Raw genomic sequence first — 18935 nt, 5'->3', positions numbered from 1 at the left:
AAACTTCCTCTGAAAGCAATGTCAGCACAAGAACTGTTCATCGGGAGCTTCATGAAATGGCTTTCAATGGTCGAGCGGCCACACACAAGCCTAAGATCACCATGCACAATGTAAAGCTTGCGGCCATTTGACTCTGGAGCAGTAGAAACATGTTCTCTGGAGTGATGAATCACGCTTCACCATCTGGCATTCCGACGGACGAATCTGAGATAGGCTGATGCCAAGGGAATACTACCTGCCCCAATGCATAGTGCCAACTGTTAAGCCTTCCCAGATGAGGCTGTTATAGCAGGAAAGGGGGGGGACCAACTCTATATCAATGCCCATGATTTTGGATTGAGATTTTTGACGTGCAGGTGTCCACATACTTTTGATCATGTAGTGTATTTTGAAATAACTGTAATTTTTCTGGCCTGAAATTTGAATTTTTGAATTTCGAAATCCCGATGTGGTCCTCGAGACAAAAAATTTGACCACCCCTGGGTTAGGATGTGGAGAGTAAACTGATCCTAGATCTGTGCCTAATGGCAACTTCTACTCTGAACATACATTATCTGCGTCCCTAATAGCAAACTGTACTCTCTATAGTGCACTAGTTTTACCAGGTTCTCTGTTCAAAACTAATGCACTAAATAGAGAAAAGGGTGCCTCTAGGGACACTCCCTGTATTCACACCATCCACACACACAGCTGTTATGTCAGCAGGAAGTGTATCGCCACCTCCACCACTTCCTCTTCCTGTAGCCCCTATCCCCCATAATACAATGTGCTCAACAACAGCAATATAGGTCTACATAAACAATATAGTGTGCCTTGTCCTATAATTCTGGCTATATTCAAATCTGTTTTGTTTTAAAGGATCGTTCTGATGCAAAACAAAGTTTTGTTTAGACAACCAATACGCACAATGACAACACCTGTTTACTCAAACAGACACACATGAGCAAACATCCAATGTAAATAGTTTTTAGCCTAAACCACTATACTGTGCTTTATCTCCATGAGAGGGTTTTGATGCTTTGTCGAGTCTTCTCCAACAGAGAAGCTAACCCTTCATGGCTGGTGAAGAGGAGAGATAGTTTTAATGTCATATGCACAAGTACTGTGAAATGCCTTTGTTGCAAACTCAAAACCCAACAATGCAATAATCAATAACAATGTATTACTAGGAAGAAAATAACACGAGATAAGAATAAGTAATATGAAATACACAATAAAGTAAGTAAGTAAGCATACTATATACAGGAAATATTTAAAAAGTCAGTTCCAAAACCACATTTACAATTTGCAGGGATACTGGATTGGTGGAGGTAGATATGTATAGAGATATCTTTGAGTGGAGAAGAGAAGAGGAGAGATATATTTATGAGTGGTGAAGAGAAGGGAAGAGATATCTTTATGAGTGGTGAAGAGAAGGGAAGAGATATCTTTGAGTGGTGACGAGAAGAGGAGAGATATCTTTGAGTGGTGAAGAGAAGAGGAGAGATATCTTTATGAGTGGTGAAGGGGAGCGATATCTTTGAGTGGTGAAGAGAAATAGAGAGATATCTTTGAGTGGTGAAGAGAAGGGGAGAGATATCTTTATGAGTGGTGAAGAGGAGAGATAGCTTTATGAGTGGTGAAGAGGAGAGATATCTTTATGAGTGGAGAAGAGAAGGGGAGAGATATCTTTGAGTGGTGAAGAGAAGTAGAGAGATATCTTTGAGTGGAGAAGAGAAGGGGAGAGATATCTTTATGAGTGGAGAAGAGAAGGGGAGAGATATCTTTGAGTGGAGAAGAGAAGGGGAGAGATATCTTTATGAGTGGTGAAGAGAAGGGGAGAGATATCTTTGAGTGGTGAAGAGAAGTAGATATATATTTGAGTGGAGAAGAGAAGTAGAGATATATCTTTATGAGTGGTGAAGAGAAGTAGAGAGATATCTTTATGAGTGGAGAAAAGAAGAGGAGAGATATTTATGAGTGGTGAAGAGGAGAGATCTTTGAGGGGTGAAGAGAAGAGGAGAGATATTTATGAGTGGTGAAGAGGAGAGATCTTTGAGTGGTGAAGAGAAGAGGAGAGATATCTCTACGAGTGGTGAAGAGGAGCGATATCTTTATTGAGTGGTGAAGAGAAAAGGAGAGATATCTTTAGATAAATTGACTGAGAACACACTTTCATTTACAGCAACAACCTGGGGAATAGTTACAGGGTAGAGGGATGAATGAGCCAATTGTAAACTGGGGATTATTAGGTGACCATGACAGTTTGAGGGCCAGATTGGCAATTTAGCCAGGACACCAGGGTTAACACCCCCTACTCTTACGATAAGTGCCATGGGATCTTTAATGACCTCAAAAAGTCATGACTCCCATTTAACATCCCATCTGAAAGACAGCACCCCACACAGGGCAGTGTCCCCAATCATTGCCCTGGGGCATATATTTTTTTTTAGACCAGAGGAAAGAGTGCCTCTTACTGGCCCTCCAACACTACTTCCAGCAGCATCTGGTCTCCCATCCAGGGACTGAACAGGACAAACCCTGCTTAGCTTCAGAAGCAAGCCAGTAGTGGTATACAGGGTGGTGAAGGGGAGAGATATCTTTGAGTGGTGAAGAGAAGAGGAGAGATATCTCTACGAGTGGTGAAGAGGAGCGATATCTTTATTGAGTGGTGAAGAGAAAATGAGAGATATCTTTAGATAAATTGACTGAAAACACACTTTCATTTACAGCAACAACCTGGGGAATAGTTACAGGGTAGAGGGATGAATGAGCCAATTGTAAACTGGGGATTATTAGGTGACCATGACAGTTTGAGGGCCAGATTGGCAATTTAGCCAGGACACCAGGGTTAACACCCCTACTCTTACGATAAGTGCCATGGGATCTTTAATGACCTCAAAAAGTCATGACTCCCATTTAACATCCCATCTGAAAGACAGCACCCCACACAGGACAGTGTCCCCAATCATTGCCCTGGGGCATATATTTTTTTTTAGACCAGAGGAAAGAGTGCCTCTTACTGGCCCTCCAACACTACTTCCAGCAGCATCTGGTCTCCCATCCAGGGACTGAACAGGACAAACCCTGCTTAGCTTCAGAAGCAAGCCAGTAGTGGTATACAGGGTGGTGAAGGGGAGAGATATCTTTGAGTGGTGAAGAGAAGAGGAGAGATATCTTTGAGTGGTGAAGAATAGTGAACAGATATCTTTATGAGTAGAGAAGAGGGGAGATATCTTTATGAGTGGAGAAGAGTAGAGGAAAGACATTTATGAGTTGTGAAGAGAAGGAGACAGTCATATAAATTACCCAGTTGAATTCAAACACCCTGACAACACTTCCCATTAAGGAGGCTTTTCGACACAATGGCCAGAAATCCGTTTGTTTTGTTAGGTTGTTAAGTTGTTAATTGCATCATGCCTATAATTGCTTCACCACACAATTATGCATGTGTGAAAGAGCATGACTACGTGAAAATAAATGGTTAAACACATACACACAGGTCATGTTTCAGTAGCGCTGGCCCCGCCCATTTTAGTACTTAGCAACCTGCAAGAGCTATAACACACAAAGAATGAAAGAGAGCTCTGAGGTGTATCAACTGGAAACAAACTTATACAAAAACATTTTTACAGAAACGCTTGTTTTCTAGGGTGTGTGCTAATGAATACACTCGTGCTCTAGTTATCCATCCATCCCTGGTAGTCCCTCTGCCTGAGTAGCAGAGTCTCTCTGTCTTTGTGAGGAGATAAACAACAGTGGCAGCCGAGAGAACGGGAGATGAGATTTGGATTACGACAGGGATAATGGTGTTGAGGTTTACAGTCACTCAGGAGAGACAATGGAAGAGTCAGGATGGAATCAACGCCTCGCCTTTAATCACAGGGTAGCTCTCTGAGCACACTGATCTCTGCAGAGATAATGACAATCAGAGAAAGTGTGAAAGCGTGGGTATAAGTGGTATGGTATTACTAAGGAGAACTGGCATGGTGGTGGAGAGTCAACAACCCATGAAATTGTTATGGTTTTACGGTAATTAAATGCAATAAAAAAAACGTTTGTTTTTTTCAAGCCTTCCTCATCTGCAAATAGGAATTAACGGTTGTGCTGTAGCCCAAAGCCTGGCAGAGAGCGATATTGCGTCGTGTTCCTCTTACCGTCCAAAGGGAATGCATGCAGCCGGCTTTTACACTCGGTTCCTCGATTTAATGGCGAGAAGGCGGAAAAAAATGGGAAAATATGCTTACTTTCTTTATGAAACACCATTTCATTTTCCACAAACATGCTAGATTAGCTAATGCTAGTCCTGAATGTTGCGTATCGCGTTCAGACAATCAGGTTGCAGCAGTCTGTTTTTTTTCACCTCTGCTCTGATGTTTCAAAGTAAAAGACTGCTGCAACTTGATTGGGTGAACGCGATACGCAAGGTCCAGGACAGGCATTAGCTAACCTAGCATGGTGGTGGAAAATTGTGTTTCATAAAGAAATTTAAGGACGAAGTCGATTGCATTTGCAGCCTGAATGGATGTTTTATGTACGAACCGGTCCACGGGGGGATACGAGTGTATAGGCTGCATGCATTCCCTTTTGGACAGTAAAACGAAACAACTGATATCGCCGTCTCCCAGCCCTTGGGTTAAATCAGCGGCGGGCCAATAATTTCTTGAGCGGATGGTCGTGGGTCCTGAACATAGGAAAAAACATTTGTAGACTTCAAATTGACCTCCAGAAGCCCAAGCAGATGTAATATTGGACTAAAACATAATACATTCAAACCTTGATTACATTTGGAGACACTGCCCTGTGTAGGGTGCAGTCTTTCTGGTGGGATGTTAAAATGGGACTGACTCCTGACTCTGGTCATTTAAATTCCCCTGGCACTTATTGTAAGAGTAGGGGTGTTCACCCTGGTGTCCTGGCTAAATTCCCAACCTAGCCACATTCCATCATGACCACCTAATCATCCACCTCATTCCTAATTGACATATATCACTCCTCACCGCTCCACTTGATAGCTGATGTGTGGTGAGCGTTCTGGCACAAAATGGTCGCTGTGCATCACTGAGGTGGATGCTACACATTGATGATGGATGATGTGAGTTTCCCCCTACTATGTAAAGCGCTTTGAGTACCTCAGTTTGTAGAATAGTGCTATATAAATCCAACTATTATTCATTATTATTATGTGTATACATTCACGTCTCTCTATTATGTGGGGGAATCAGTTGGAACAGATTTCCAAAATAAAAATCACTTGAAGCTGATTTCCTGGTGTTTTCATAGTCTTAAAAAAATGAGCTCAGAAAACTTGGGGGGGGAAATAAAACCACCCACGGGCCGACAGTTGGGTAACTCTGGGCTAGGTTGTGCCAGAGAGGAAAAGGCAAAGCGAGAGGGATAACTGGGCCCAAAATCTGTCTTTTCCAGCAGGTGGCGTCATTTCGTTTTTTTCGCTCACCAATCAAGGAGTTTTTGTATGGAGGTCAACGAGAGTGTTACATTTGGTTAACGAAAAAAAATGCATGGTTTATTTGCTTCGTGTGGTTTATTTAATCTAAAATAAGTGTCATAATGCTTAGGTTGTTACGAGTGAACAGATATATGTAGGACACTTGACTTTTTTTGTTGAAAAAATATATTAGAGTTGTGCCTGTTGTTCACACATATCGCCCCTCTTGTTGGCTCGAACGGTCCCACGTAGTCTTGCCTCCTCCCGACTGCCTTCCATTTTTTTAAAGACATTTATTTTCCTTGTTAGAACGGCCACTTGCGTATCTGATCAACATAATGGATAATCTGTGTGCTTAATTTGGCCAAAGATTATAAATATACTGACAAGAAACTTGTCTCTCTGCCAAACAATGGGTGTCGTTGTCCTCAAAGCGGCACGGTGGGCTGTGGCCATTTGATTAATTGTTCAGCAGTCTTATGGCTTGGGGGTAGAAGCTTGGCGCTCCGGGTAATTGAAACGGTAGATTTTCTCGCTTCGTCTCATTTATTTATTATTTTTACCCCCAGTTGTTAGTAGTTACTGTCTTGTCTCATCACTCGGGAGAGGCGAAGGTCAACACAGCGCGCATCCAACCCGGAAGCCAGCCGCACCAATGTGTCCTACACCTAGAGACCTGGTTAGCGGCACTGCGCCCGGTCCGCCACAGGAGTCGCTCGTGCGCGAGACAATAATATCCCTGACGGCCAAACCCTCCCTAACCATGTGCGTCGCCCTATGGACCTCCCAGTCGCGGCCGGCTGCGACAGAGCCTGGGCTCGAACCCAGAGTCTCTGGAGGCACAGTGGCCTTTGACCACTGCGCCCCTCGGGACGCCTCGTCTCTTCTTCTCTGATTTGGCAGTGGAAGTGACGACTTTCCACAGCCACAAAGTCAAAATAGCTTTTTCATGCTTTAAGGTTAGGCATACGGTTATCAGTGTGTTTAGGTTAAAAATCAGATTTTAAGAAGAGAAATAGGCGGGGGTTATTTCTTTGTGCTGGTGGTAACTAGTGACGACCGAAGTGGCGGTGTACTGTGTCCAAGCAACTATCTTTGTTGATTCACTCTAGACCTGCTGGAGTTTACTAGGTACATTTACAGACAGGCCTTTGCTGATAAAGTATTAATAAACATTGTTTTACTCGGACCAATAAACTGAGCCTACTAAAACGTTGACCCTGAAATGTCCATCTGAACTATTCTTCTCCACATCCGGCCATGACTGGGAGTCCCATAGGGCGTCCCAGCGTTGTCCGGGTTTGACCGTCATTGTTAATAGGAATGTGTTCTTAACTTAATTGCCTAGTTAAATAAATAAAATACAATTATCCAATTCGCTGCAATGTTGAGCGTCTGATCTTAATCTGATTATTGGTATTGGCACTTTCGCTATATACAGCGACGACGACAAGGCTCCAGATGAATTGAGAAAATATAACCGTATTATATGTATGTATATAAACCTGGCTATATTGTACATGTTTTTTTTGTAACCATCAAATTATTTTTGAAGGCTTAATAGGGGCAGGATCAGAAGGCAGGGTTCGCTTGCCAACGAATCTGCCGCAGCGGTTCAGAGATATTTCAAGGAGTAAGATGGCGGCACCTAGTAAACAGTAAGTAGAAATTGACACTACAAAAATGTTATTCTATCGCAACTAGATAGGTATTTATAATACAAACATGTTTATTTCTTCGCTGTTTCTTATGGTTGCCGTGTGCAATGACTGGACACACTACAAGCAGCAATGTGTTCACGACCATGCAATCCACTACCAACAACATTGTTATCTACTCGCTAACGTTAGCTATCAAGTTAGCAAACGGTAGCAGCCAGTCGGTCCCGCATTGCCACCTTCATGCAAGCAATGAAGTTTGTAGTTTAGAGAAGAGAACACAAACCGGATTTGGCCTAGATTTTAGATCACGGAAATTCTGTTCATTTTCGCAACGAAGAGCTTGTATCTAGCTAACGTTAGTTAACCCCACTTTATTTCTTTCAAATGTTGGTGCTTGCTGTCCATTCATGTCACCTGTTCCCAGGTACGGCCTGATCATACCCCAGAAGAGAGCGTCTAAGACAGTCACCTTGCCCAGGCCCTCAGTGTTTGGGGATGACTCTGATGAAGAGGTAGGAAAAAGGTCTAAATGTCCATCTATATCTCTTATTGAATCCTATTGAGATATGCTGATAGTTAGTCTCGCAGGGCCATCCTTCCAAATCTAGTCTTGTGTACTTGTGAGAAGCCTGGGTTTTCCGAGGCTAATTGGTAGTAAACTCTTTTGCAAGGAAGCCTAAGAAGATTACATTGTGTGTGTGGGTCACAGATCATTTAGAGAAGTCTGAAGTTTCTCCACTCCTTTGCTCATGCCTTTTGTTGCATCCAGTGAGATGAGTGTGAGTGAGTTGCAAGCTTTGCCAAACGATTGAAGCGATGATGTGTGGTCCTGTCTTCCAGACCTCGGTTGGGGAGAGTTTGCAGAAGGAGGCTCTGAAGAAGAGGATGATGAAACAGGTGAGTGAATGGATGAATGAGAAACCTCCGGTGGTAACAACAAATTCTCCAGAAGTTGCTTCTTTATGTATTTTGTGACCGAGACCCATCTTTCTCTTGTGTGTGTGGCAGACACGTCTGGAGATGCAGAAGGCTCTAGAGCAGGACAGCAGTGTGTATGACTACGATGGTGTCTATGATGACATGCAGAAACAGAGGCTGGAGAGCAGCAAGAAAATGCTGGGAGGAACCGACAGGAAGGTGCAGCAGATCCAGAACAACCCCCAGCCTCCTCCCACCTTTTCAAATCTTCTCTAATTTTCTATCCTTTCCATTTCAATCCCCCCTTTCCTTCACCTTTTCACTTGCTCCCCCGCCCCCTTTTCACTTGCTCCCCTGCCCCCTTTTCACTTGCTCCCCTGCCCCCTTTTCACTTGCTACCCTGCCCCCTTTTCACTTGCTACCCCGCCCCCTTTTCACTTGCTCCCCTGCCCCCTTTTCACTTGCTCCCCCGCCCCCTTTTCACTTGCTCCCCCGCCCCCTTTTCACTTGCTCCCCCGCCCCCTTTTCACTTGCTACCCCGCCCCCTTTTCACTTGCTCCCCTGCCCCCTTTTCACTTGCTCCCCCGCCCCCTTTTCACTTGCTCCCCTGCCCCCTTTTCACTTATCCCCCACCCCCTTTTCACTTATCCCCCGCCCCCTTTTCACTTGCTCCCCTGCCCCCTTTTCACTTGCTCCCCCGCCCCCTTTTCACTTGCTCCCCTGCCCCCTTTTCACTTGCTCCCCCGCCCCCTTTTCACTTCTCCCCCACCCCCTTTTCACTTGCTCCCCCACCCCCTTTTCACTTGCTCCCCCACCCCCTTTTCACTTGCTACCCCGCCCCCTTTTCACTTGCTCCCCTGCCCCCTTTTCACTTGCTCCCCTGCCCCCTTTTCACTTGCTCCCCCGCCCCCCTATTTTCCTCTACTCATAATTTCACTGTGTTTTTCTCCATTTTGCCCTTTGTCACTTAGGTCCACCCACTCTAGCCATCCTTCCTCTCCTCTTTGCTCATACTGCTCTCTCTCCTTTATCTCTCTCTCCATAGCCAAAATACATCAACCAGCTGCTACAAGCGGTGGAGGACAGGAAGAAGGAGCAGGAACGGAGAGATGAGAGGAAGATTCAGAAGGAGAGAGAGGCGGAGGGAGAGCAGTTTGCAGACAAGGAGGCTTACGTCACCTCAGCCTACAGACAGAAACTCAAGGAGAGACAGGAGGAGCTGGAAAAAGAAAAGCGAGAGGCAGCGATGGAGGGTGAGAGACACTGCTGTGTGTGCGTGCGCATGTGTGTTTATGAACAGATGTGTGTGGGAGAAACTGTCTGCTATGAATCCAGTAGTTTATAGAATAAACAAAGCCATGCTGTGTGTTTGTGTCTAGCTGCTCTGGATGTGAAGAAGCAGAAAGACCTGAGTGGTTTCTACAGACACCTGCTGAACCAGACCGTAGGAGAGGAGGCCATACCAGACCGCTCTGTACCGAGGTCAGAGTTCACAAACACAGCTAAAATATCTCCCTTCACTACCAGTATGTGTACATGAATATTAGATTGAACTCTCCTCTCTCTCTCAATGCAGGGATCAGAGTACAAAAGAAGTCAAGACAGAAGCGCCATCCCCACCGTCTTCACCTCCCTCACAAGACCACGTCCCCAGTTCCCATAGTGACAGCGAGGAGGGGCAGGATCAGAAGGCAGGGTTCAGTAAGCCGGCCCCTTGTGCCAAACGCCACTACAGACAGAGGTCCCCTTCCTCTGGGAGTGGAGAAGAGGAGCGAGAGAAGGATAGAGAGAGAGAAAAGAAGAGACATAAAGAGAGAGACCGAGACCAAGGAAGGGATAGAGAGAGGGTCAGAGAGAGAGACAGGGAGGACAGGCATGGTGGATGGAGAGATGAGAAGGATGGAAGAAAGGAGAGGGATAGAGACAGAGAGGAGGACAGGAGCAGGGGGAGGCGGGATAAAGAGAGAGAGGAGAGACACGGGAAGAGAGAAAGGAGCCCGAAAGACAGAGAGAAGGAGAACGGGGAGAAAGAGAAACAGAGGGAGCTAGACAAAGACAAGGGGAGAGAAAGGGACAAGGGCAGGGAGAAAGAGAGGAATAGGGATGAAGAAAAGAAGACTATAAAAACCGACGGAAAGGATGAAAAGAAGGAGGGAGAGGGTTCAGCGAAGAAGGGGAAGGAGGGAGAGGGGTCAGAGAGGAAGGGGAAGGAGGGAGAGGGGTCAGAGAAGGGGAAGGAGGGTGGGTCAGAGAAGGGGAAGGAGAGTGATTCAGAGAAGAAGGGAAAGGAGAGAGAAGAGGAGAGTAAAGTGAGTAAGTTTGTCAAGCGCAGCAGTGAGCAGACCGTGACCTCAGCCAGAGACAGATACCTGGCCAGACAGATGGCACGCTCAGCCACCAAGACGTACATAGAGAAGGAGGAGGACTGAACACACACAAACGATGACAGCTGTGACTGTGTGATGACAGAGGGTGTCCGATGAACTGAGACACGTCAACAGATGTGTGTGAACTTCTTTCTCTAATACACAGCACTTGACGGACCCACCAAATTAGAGTGGGGTCTCATGGTTCTACTGTCTGGGGAGAAAGATGGAATGGTAGAGAGTGATTTAAATGAATGAATGCAGGACTTGAGTTAAGTGAGAGGGTGAATAAGTGATGAAAAATGTAGTGTGAGTGAGGTGCCCCACACCAGCGAACTATGTTTTTGTTGAATATTTCTGTTCTATTCCATTTTTTTTTTTTTCTGATGGACAGAACCGTACTTCCTGTTTATGTTGTTAATAAATGTCAACATATGGCTGGTGTATTGGCGCTCATGTATTCACTATTTATCTGTCATACCGTGAAAGTTAATATGGGCTATTCCTGGGGCAGCTGTAATGACCGTTTAACATAGTGTACTGTACCCAATTGCTTTACATACCCATTCATAATTGAATATACCCCCAGTCACTATCTTTATATACCAGTTATCTATAGATAGAAATGTTTCTGTGATTGAATGGGACTGATGTAGTTTCAGTCCAACAGAGCAGAACAAGTATATAGTTGTTGACATGTTTGGGAGCATCGATAATAACATGTTTTTCACAACAAAACATAATTAAACTGTTGACAGCCCCTCTCTCTGCACGCTGGAGAAAGGAATGAAGGAGAGCGAGGATGAGCTGGAAACTCAGTGGTGAGTATTCTGTAGCTAAAAGTAATGTCAGCCTATTAATTATGAAAATATAAAGAAATGCGTTATTAGATTATTCAAAATCAAATACAAGTTCACTGTAATTGTAGGCTAACTGTAAGCTGCCCTGCACAATCAATGAACCAACAGCCCTTTTTAGACCTGCCTATATGCTCTCTCTCAGACTCATGAATATAATACTAATATTAATGTCAATCTCTCCTGGCTGAAAGTGGAGAGATTGACTTCATCACTACTTGTATTTATGAGAGGTATTGACATGTTGAATGCACCGAGCTGTCTGTCTAAACTACTGGCACACAGCTCAGACACCCATGCATACCCCACAAGACATACCACCAGAGGTCTCTTCATAGTCCCCAAGTCCACAACAGACTATGGGACGCACACAGTACTACATAGAGCCATGACTACATGGAACTCTATTCCACATCAAGTAACTGATGCAAGCAGTAAAATTAGATTTAAAAAAACACCTTATGGAACAGCGGGGACTGGGAAGCAACACAAACAGTGGCGCAGACACATGCATACACACACAATAACATATGCACTATACACACACACACACACACACACATGGATTTAGTACTGTAGATATGTGGTGGGGGGGGGGGGGGGGGGGGGTGGAGAGAGTATGGGCCTGAGGGCAGACAGTGTGTTGTGAAATCTGTGAATGTATTGTAATGTTTTTTAAATTGTATAAACTGCCTTATTTTTGCTGGACCCCAGGAAGAGTAGCTGCTGCTTTGGCAGCATCCATAATCAATACAAATATAAATGAATACAACATTTGGAGCGTACCATAAGGTGACCAGTCCATCCATTATAATAATAATAATAATAATAATATAGGCCACACTCAAAGAGATTACTAGAATTTGTTTAATTTTGGAGTGTAGGCTTGACCAATTATGTACCAAAGATATGTGTTTAATATGCGGTAGGTTATGTATTGTATAACGGCCTAATTTTAACTATTACTTTTTGGGGCTCATATATAAGCCTATGCAGGCAATCTCAATGCTGTGCGTTACAGGAAAGACATCCTCCTCCCTCATGTGGTACCCTTCCTGCAGGCTCATTCTGACATGACCCTTCAGCATGACAATGCCACCAGTCATATTGCTCAATCTGTGCGTGATTTCCTGCAAGACAGGAATGTCAGTGTTCTGCAATGGCCAGCGAAGAGCCCGGATCTCAATCCCATTGAGCACCTCTGGGACCTGTTGGATTGGAGGGTGAGGGCTAAGGCCATTCCCCCCCAGAAATGTCCAGGAACTTGCAGGTGCCTTGGGGTAACATCTCACAGCAAGAACTGGCAAATCTGGTGCAGTCCACAAGGAGGCGATGCACTGCAGTACTTAATACAGCTGGTGGCCACACCAGATACTGTTACTTTTGATTTTGACCCCCCTTTGTTCAGGGACACATTATTCAATTTCTGTTAGTCACATGTCTGTGGAACTTGTTCTGTTTGTCTCAGTTGTTGAATTTTATGTTCATACAAATAGTTACACATGTTACCTTTGCTGAAATAAACGCAGTTGACAGTGAGAGGACGTTTCTTTTTTTGCTGAGTTTACATGTAAAGTGATCAATTAGTTCTAGTATGGTAACATAAAAATGTACATTTCAAGCTATAATCCAACATTTGTTTTCTACTCCTATGCAAATATTGAGGACCTCGCATTCCCAAAAGCAACACTGTCATGCTGAGAATAATGAGAATGAATAATGTCTTGTGAATTTCATACCTTAAATGTCAAGAACGGTGCCACTTACACAGACCAGTATTTCTTAACCTCTGGTCCCTAGACCTGTGCTGGTCCCTGTGATGTTGCTGGCTGGTCCCTGAGCTGTTTATTAACTAGTTTAGTCAGTTCTACGGTGCTTAATAATATCCTTTTGTGACTAGGGGGCAGTATTTTCATTTCTTGAAAAATAATGTTCCTGTAGTAAACAGGATATTTTGTTAGGACAAGATGCTAGAATATGCATATAATTGACAGCTTACGATAGAAAACACTAAAGTTTCCAAAACTAAAAATATTGTCTGTGAGTATAACAGAACTGATATGGCAGGCGAAAGCCTGAGAAAAATCCAATCCGGAAGGGCCTCATGTTTTGAAAGCGCTGCGTTCCAATGCGTCCCTATTGAGCAGTGAATGGGCTATCAACCAGATTACTTTTTCTCCGTATTCCCCAAGGTGTCTACAGCATTGTGACGTAATTTTAAGCATTTATGTTCCATGAACAATCAGTAGCAAGTTCAGCTGCTTCATTTAGATGAACTGATGTAGAACGTGTGATAGACTAGCTGTCCAGGGGGTGTGTTTGTACATCAAGCTGCCTCACGCTACAGAAACAGGAGGCAGGCTTCTGTTCTGTGGGCCGTTCTGGCTCGCACAAGTTTACTCACTTAATGTTGAAAATGTGTCAACTGAGAGTTTACGTGATGCTCGGTTTAATACAAAGCATTGCAATCAAACCCCAGTAAGCTGACAATTGACTGGGTCTAGAGATATATCTTATTTAATACCATAAATTTAACTGCATTATGATGCATTCACTTTATTAGCGCAAGCCACCGAGCGTGCCACTTGGTCGGAAGCAGGGTGAGATCATGGACTTTGACATTGAGTTTGGCCTACTTCTTCCCTGGCCAATCTCTGACTACTTTCTGCATTTGGTTGAGTCTTTTTGTGATCTTCTGCAGTCTGTCTTGTTTCTCCTTAACCTTGCGTCGCTCATCGGGGAGTAGTTCCTCTCCTCTTGCCATCTTCTCTAGAAGCTCAGACTCATATTTCATTTTCTTCAACCCTACGATGCGATCTTCGAAGCCTGGCTTGAGTTGGTCCTCTTCGGTGCGAATGAGTATCTCGATGTACTCCACAGTGGAGAGAGAGCTTGGCTTCAGTGCAATCTCATTCAGCCTCTTAAGACAATTGGAGGAGCTTGATCAAGTATTTCAGCTTGTCCTCGATTACAATGTACTCATCTTCAATCTTCTGCAGCATCTGCTTGTTGTTCATAAACTTGCCCTGTGCCTTCATGAAGTTGTCCTTCAACTCTTTAATGGTCTTTTTCTCTGTCTTAGTTTCATATGTCCATAAGGCTTTTTCCTTGTCGTGGTTAAGGTAAGAGCAGTTTCCTGGACACATGACACAGTTACCATAACCATCCATCACGGCACATTTTTTGATGTCATCCTCGTTAGGCAGAAAGCAGCTGGTGTGGCATGTGAACTTGCAAACAATGCAGTTTGTATCAAAACAACTTAATTTGGTCCTCTTCGCAACTAGAACCTCTAGCTCTGTCTCAAAGTCTTGGTTCTGTTTCATGTTCTCGTCCTCGTTCTGCAGGCACTGTTCGAAAGTTTTGATCTCATTCAGCTTTGACAAACCTGCTGTGATCTGAGGGGTCAATCGTGTCATGGCCTTCTCCAAACGCTCACGTTCTTCCAACACTTTCTTGGTCATTGTTAGATCTTTGCTCTCATTGCTTTCCAAGGCTTTGAAGAAAGCTTTCATCTGCTTAAAAGTTGACCTCCAGACAATCTTCTCTAGTCCTTCCTCATTATCATCCTCTGAACCATCTCCTTCAGAGCTTATGTCTTCTTCTACTTTCTGAGAGAGCAGAACTGAATTGTTGAATTTGAAATGGGTTGGGAGTCCCTTTTTATTTTTTTTACAGGGAAGGTCCGCAGCTTGGATGGCCTCCAGCACAGGTACGTCCTTCCCATCAGCAAATGTCACAAGCATCAGGATGTTATCAGCAATGTCCTTTCCAAAAATGGACAGGATGGAGTCAAATATGTATTTCTGATTGGCACTGAGACGAGGGATGCCTGCACTACAAAGCAGACTGCATCAATGTGATCAATCCCTAAAGGATTACACAAGAATTCCTTAACTTGCTGTGTGATTAGTTTATCATGTGCCATTCCTCTAGTGTCTCCGAACCCTGGTGTGTCAATAATGGTCAGAGAATAAGGAATCTGAAAGCCTGGCTGGTTGTAGAGCTCGTTTGATGTTACGATTGAAGTCTGGCTCTCAGCCTGTGACCTGTTGGTCACCTCATGGATGAGCTTAAAGCGGTAGTGATCTTCCCACTTCACCCCGAGAATGTAGTTGATCATGACATTGACCAGAGTGGTTTTTCCTGCACCCGTGGACCCCAGAAGCAGGATTACCTTGTTATTCCCTTTCTCAACTTTCCCTCCAAATGTGTACTGTTCAAAACGTTCCATTACATCCAACTTCTGTTCCAGATTCAGCCTATAGATTGAAGGGTTGCCTTTCTTAACCTTCTCTGATTTCTTTAGAAATTCCTCACTTCTTGCTCCTGTTGATTGGCTCCTCTTCGGTTGGGCGTCAGAAGCCCTGATGGTAGTCAGCACTGCCTCAGGACTGGGTAGACTCTTCCCTGCTTCGCCACAGTTAGCAGAGACTCTGACACTGTATGCAGTTTCAGGCTTTAGACCTTCCAGTGTGCACTCTCTGGTGGTGGTTTTGATGGTGTGCCACATCTTATTGTCAACAGACTTCGCACACTCTCTGTAGTCAGTCTCATAGCCTATGACTTCAACATCGTCTCCCACCATGGTAGGAATGTCCCAGTTCACTCTGATACTTTTATATTCCAGGTTTTTCTCTGTGGGTGGTCCAGGGGGGCTACATGGGCGGGTCCTGGAGTATTCTGTCCAGTCACTGGAGAGGCTCACACCAGGTCTACACAGCGCCCTGCAGCTGAAGCGATAGTCATTATAGGGGTTCAAACGTCTGATGGTGACCTGGTTAGTGGTAGTATCAGCTTTGATCTCTGTCCACTCAGATTCAGCCTGCACAGCCTGGTACAAAACCTGGTACGACTCCACAGACTTGACGCCAAGGTGGGGAGGGTTGATTTGCACGTGGACACAGTCATGCTCCAGACTCTTGATGGTGGGGACACCTGGCTTTGATGGCAGTTCAAACTGGGGACTCAACAGTGTCCCTCTTTCATAGACATGGATGGAGGATGCAGTGATGCATTTGCTTGGAATCGATGCAATGCAGAATGCAATATTTTCTCTGTCTTTGTTTGACTCTTTGAAGTCTAGGAACAGTTGTATGATTTGCCTGATTAGGGTGGTTACCTCCCCTGAGCGAAACCACTTTTCTGCTGCTGATTTCCCAACTGCGTTGGGGTCGTATGGTATCACTGAAGAATCACTCTTTGATTCTTCCAGCAAGTAGTTCTCCAAGTCTACCAAATACTCATCTTTGTCCTTCAAAGAGGAGAATGCAAAGCACACTACATGATCTTTAGCTTGATCAAGCACTATTCCATCCAATTCACTACTTGAGTACACAACTTGTACCTCTTTCATTATGTCAAGGTAAGAGCTGACAACATTCATCTCTCTCTCTTTGTCATCCAGGTACGTGATCATAAGGTCATTCTGGAATGGAGAGCGGTCCTTACTGTTGAGCATTTTTATCAGCTCTTCTTCTTCCATTCCTTCTCCTCTTATGTTGGGAAGAACCTTGCAAAGACCTTTCTGGAAAACCAGCTTGTACTCTGAGCACAAGTCCCTGAACTTGCTCAGCTTGGCTTTGATTTCAGGGAACTTGATAGCCATGCCTTCCATCATCAAGTCCCGGAATAGTACATCAGTGTTGTCCAGCCCGTCTAAGATTAGCTGTGCACGACACACCAGGCTAACACTGATCTGCCTGACTAGCTGGGCCGCTGCAGAGTCCAGGTTCTTGAGAGGATAGAGCCAGACAGTCATGGGCACAGCATGTTCTCCCTTTTCCCCTAACAGACGTGGCAGGCCGGCATACAGCCTGGTGGCATCTTCAAATGTGACAGGGTTGTTTTCTAGTGCAAAATCACCATGGAAAGTGCAGCTGAATGTATTGGCCTGTTGCTTCTCTTCCTCGCTCATCTTCAGTGATGCCTGCCCTTCTATTGTTATGAGGGGAATCTTCTTTATTGTGGCCTGCAGGTTTCCCTGAATATCCTGGTGGTTTTCTCCTGAGGAAACCTCACGGTCAAAAACAAAGAAGGCTTGTGCACCGTAGAGAATGGCAGTCACCACATGTGTGGCAGAACCCTCTCGGAAGACATTACAGTGTTTCACATTTCCTGCCCCCAGGTGGTCCATGGTCAGCTGCTCGAAGTGAGTGGTGGTACGGTACTGCAGAGAAACCCTAGACTGATGCTTTGAGGTCTTTTTATCATGTAGGAATTCAGCAGAACCCTTCACACTGACTAAGCCACCAAGGAAACTGGCCTCCAGAGATGCAGACACATTCAAAGCTTCTGACTTGGCTTCACTTGAGTCGGAAGCAATGATTTTGAAATCAGTGTTAGGTTGTGGAGAGACATTTATGTCTTTCTGTAGCATTTCAGAATCCCAGAGTGTGATACCTGCAGTTTAAAAAGAGAGAATGACAAATAAAATAAAATACAATTTAAATAACGATCTCCAACGTGTACAGTCGTGGCAAAAAGTTTTGAGAATGACACAAATATTAATTTTCACAAAGTCTGCTACCTCAGTTTGTACGATTGCAATTTGCATATACTCCAGAATGTTATGAAGAGTGATCAGATGAATTGCACTTAATTGAAAAGTCCATCTTTGCCATGCAAATGAACTGAATCCCAAAAAACATTTCCACTGCATTTCAGCCCTGCCACAAAAGGACCAGATGACATCATGTCACTGATTCTCTCGTTAACACAGGTGTGAGTGTTGACGAGCACAAGGCTGGAGATCACTCTGTCATGCTGATTGAGTTCTAATAACAGACTGGAAGCTTCAAAAGGAGGGTGGCGCTTGGAAGAGAGAGAGGCGGAGGGAGAGCAGTTTGCAGACAAGGAGGCTTACGTCACCTCAGCCTACAGACAGAAACTCAAGGAGAGACAGGAGGAGCTGGAAAAAGAAAAGCGAGAGGCAGCGATGGAGGGTGAGAGACACTGCTGTGTGTGCGTGCGCATGTGTGTTTATGAACAGATGTGTGTGGGAGAAACTGTCTGCTATGAATCCAGTAGTTTATAGAATAAACAAAGCCATGCTGTGTGTTTGTGTCTAGCTGCTCTGGATGTGAAGAAGCAGAAAGACCTGAGTGGTTTCTACAGACACCTGCTGAACCAGACCGTAGGAGAGGAGGCCATACCAGACCGCTCTGTACCGAGGTCAGAGTTCACAAACACAGCTAAAATATCTCCCTTCACTACCAGTATGTGTACATGAATATTAGATTGAACTCTCCTCTCTCTCTCAATGCAGGGATCAGAGTACAAAAGAAGTCAAGACAGAAGCGCCATCCCCACCGTCTTCACCTCCCTCACAAGACCACGTCCCCAGTTCCCATAGTGACAGCGAGGAGGGGCAGGATCAGAAGGCAGGGTTCAGTAAGCCGGCCCCTTGTGCCAAACGCCACTACAGACAGAGGTCCCCTTCCTCTGGGAGTGGAGAAGAGGAGCGAGAGAAGGATAGAGAGAGAGAAAAGAAGAGACATAAAGAGAGAGACCGAGACCAAGGAAGGGATAGAGAGAGGGTCAGAGAGAGAGACAGGGAGGACAGGCATGGTGGATGGAGAGATGAGAAGGATGGAAGAAAGGAGAGGGATAGAGACAGAGAGGAGGACAGGAGCAGGGGGAGGCGGGATAAAGAGAGAGAGGAGAGACACGGGAAGAGAGAAAGGAGCCCGAAAGACAGAGAGAA

The 18935-nt window shown here is 44.8% G+C and overlaps 1 protein-coding gene and 1 pseudogene across 1 annotated transcript; one reads left to right on the top strand and one right to left on the bottom strand.

The window, feature by feature from the left end:
- Nucleotides 1-3801: 3801 nt before the first annotated feature.
- Nucleotides 3802-10817, top strand: nsrp1 (nuclear speckle splicing regulatory protein 1). Its single transcript, XM_036967585.1, has 8 exons — nt 3802-4011; nt 6984-7086; nt 7514-7601; nt 7930-7986; nt 8098-8226; nt 9053-9260; nt 9387-9489; nt 9584-10817. The coding sequence occupies exons 1-8, from the start codon at nt 3942-3944 to the stop codon at nt 10434-10436; spliced, it is 1611 nt and encodes a 536-aa protein (XP_036823480.1). The 5' UTR covers nt 3802-3941; the 3' UTR covers nt 10437-10817.
- A 3045-nt stretch (nt 10818-13862) lies between these two features.
- On the bottom strand, nt 13863-17609 carry LOC118945295 (annotated as a pseudogene).
- Nucleotides 17610-18935: the final 1326 nt, after the last annotated feature.

The sequence above is a fragment of the Oncorhynchus mykiss genome, chromosome Y (assembly GCF_013265735.2).
Source record: "Oncorhynchus mykiss isolate Arlee chromosome Y, USDA_OmykA_1.1, whole genome shotgun sequence".
Taxonomy (NCBI): domain Eukaryota; kingdom Metazoa; phylum Chordata; class Actinopteri; order Salmoniformes; family Salmonidae; genus Oncorhynchus; species Oncorhynchus mykiss.
Note: the sequence above shows the minus strand (reverse complement) of the source record. Positions and strands in the feature narration are given on the sequence as shown.

Coding starts and splice junctions, on each gene's coding strand:
- nsrp1 (XM_036967585.1), top strand. CDS start 3,942: ATGGTATTACTAAGGAGAACTGGCATGGTGGTGGAGAGTCAACAACCC. Junction 7,602..7,929: donor GGGATGACTCTGATGAAGAG/GTAGGAAAAAGG, acceptor CCTGTCTTCCAG/ACCTCGGTTGGGGAGAGTTT. Junction 9,261..9,386: donor GCGAGAGGCAGCGATGGAGG/GTGAGAGACACT, acceptor GTTTGTGTCTAG/CTGCTCTGGATGTGAAGAAG.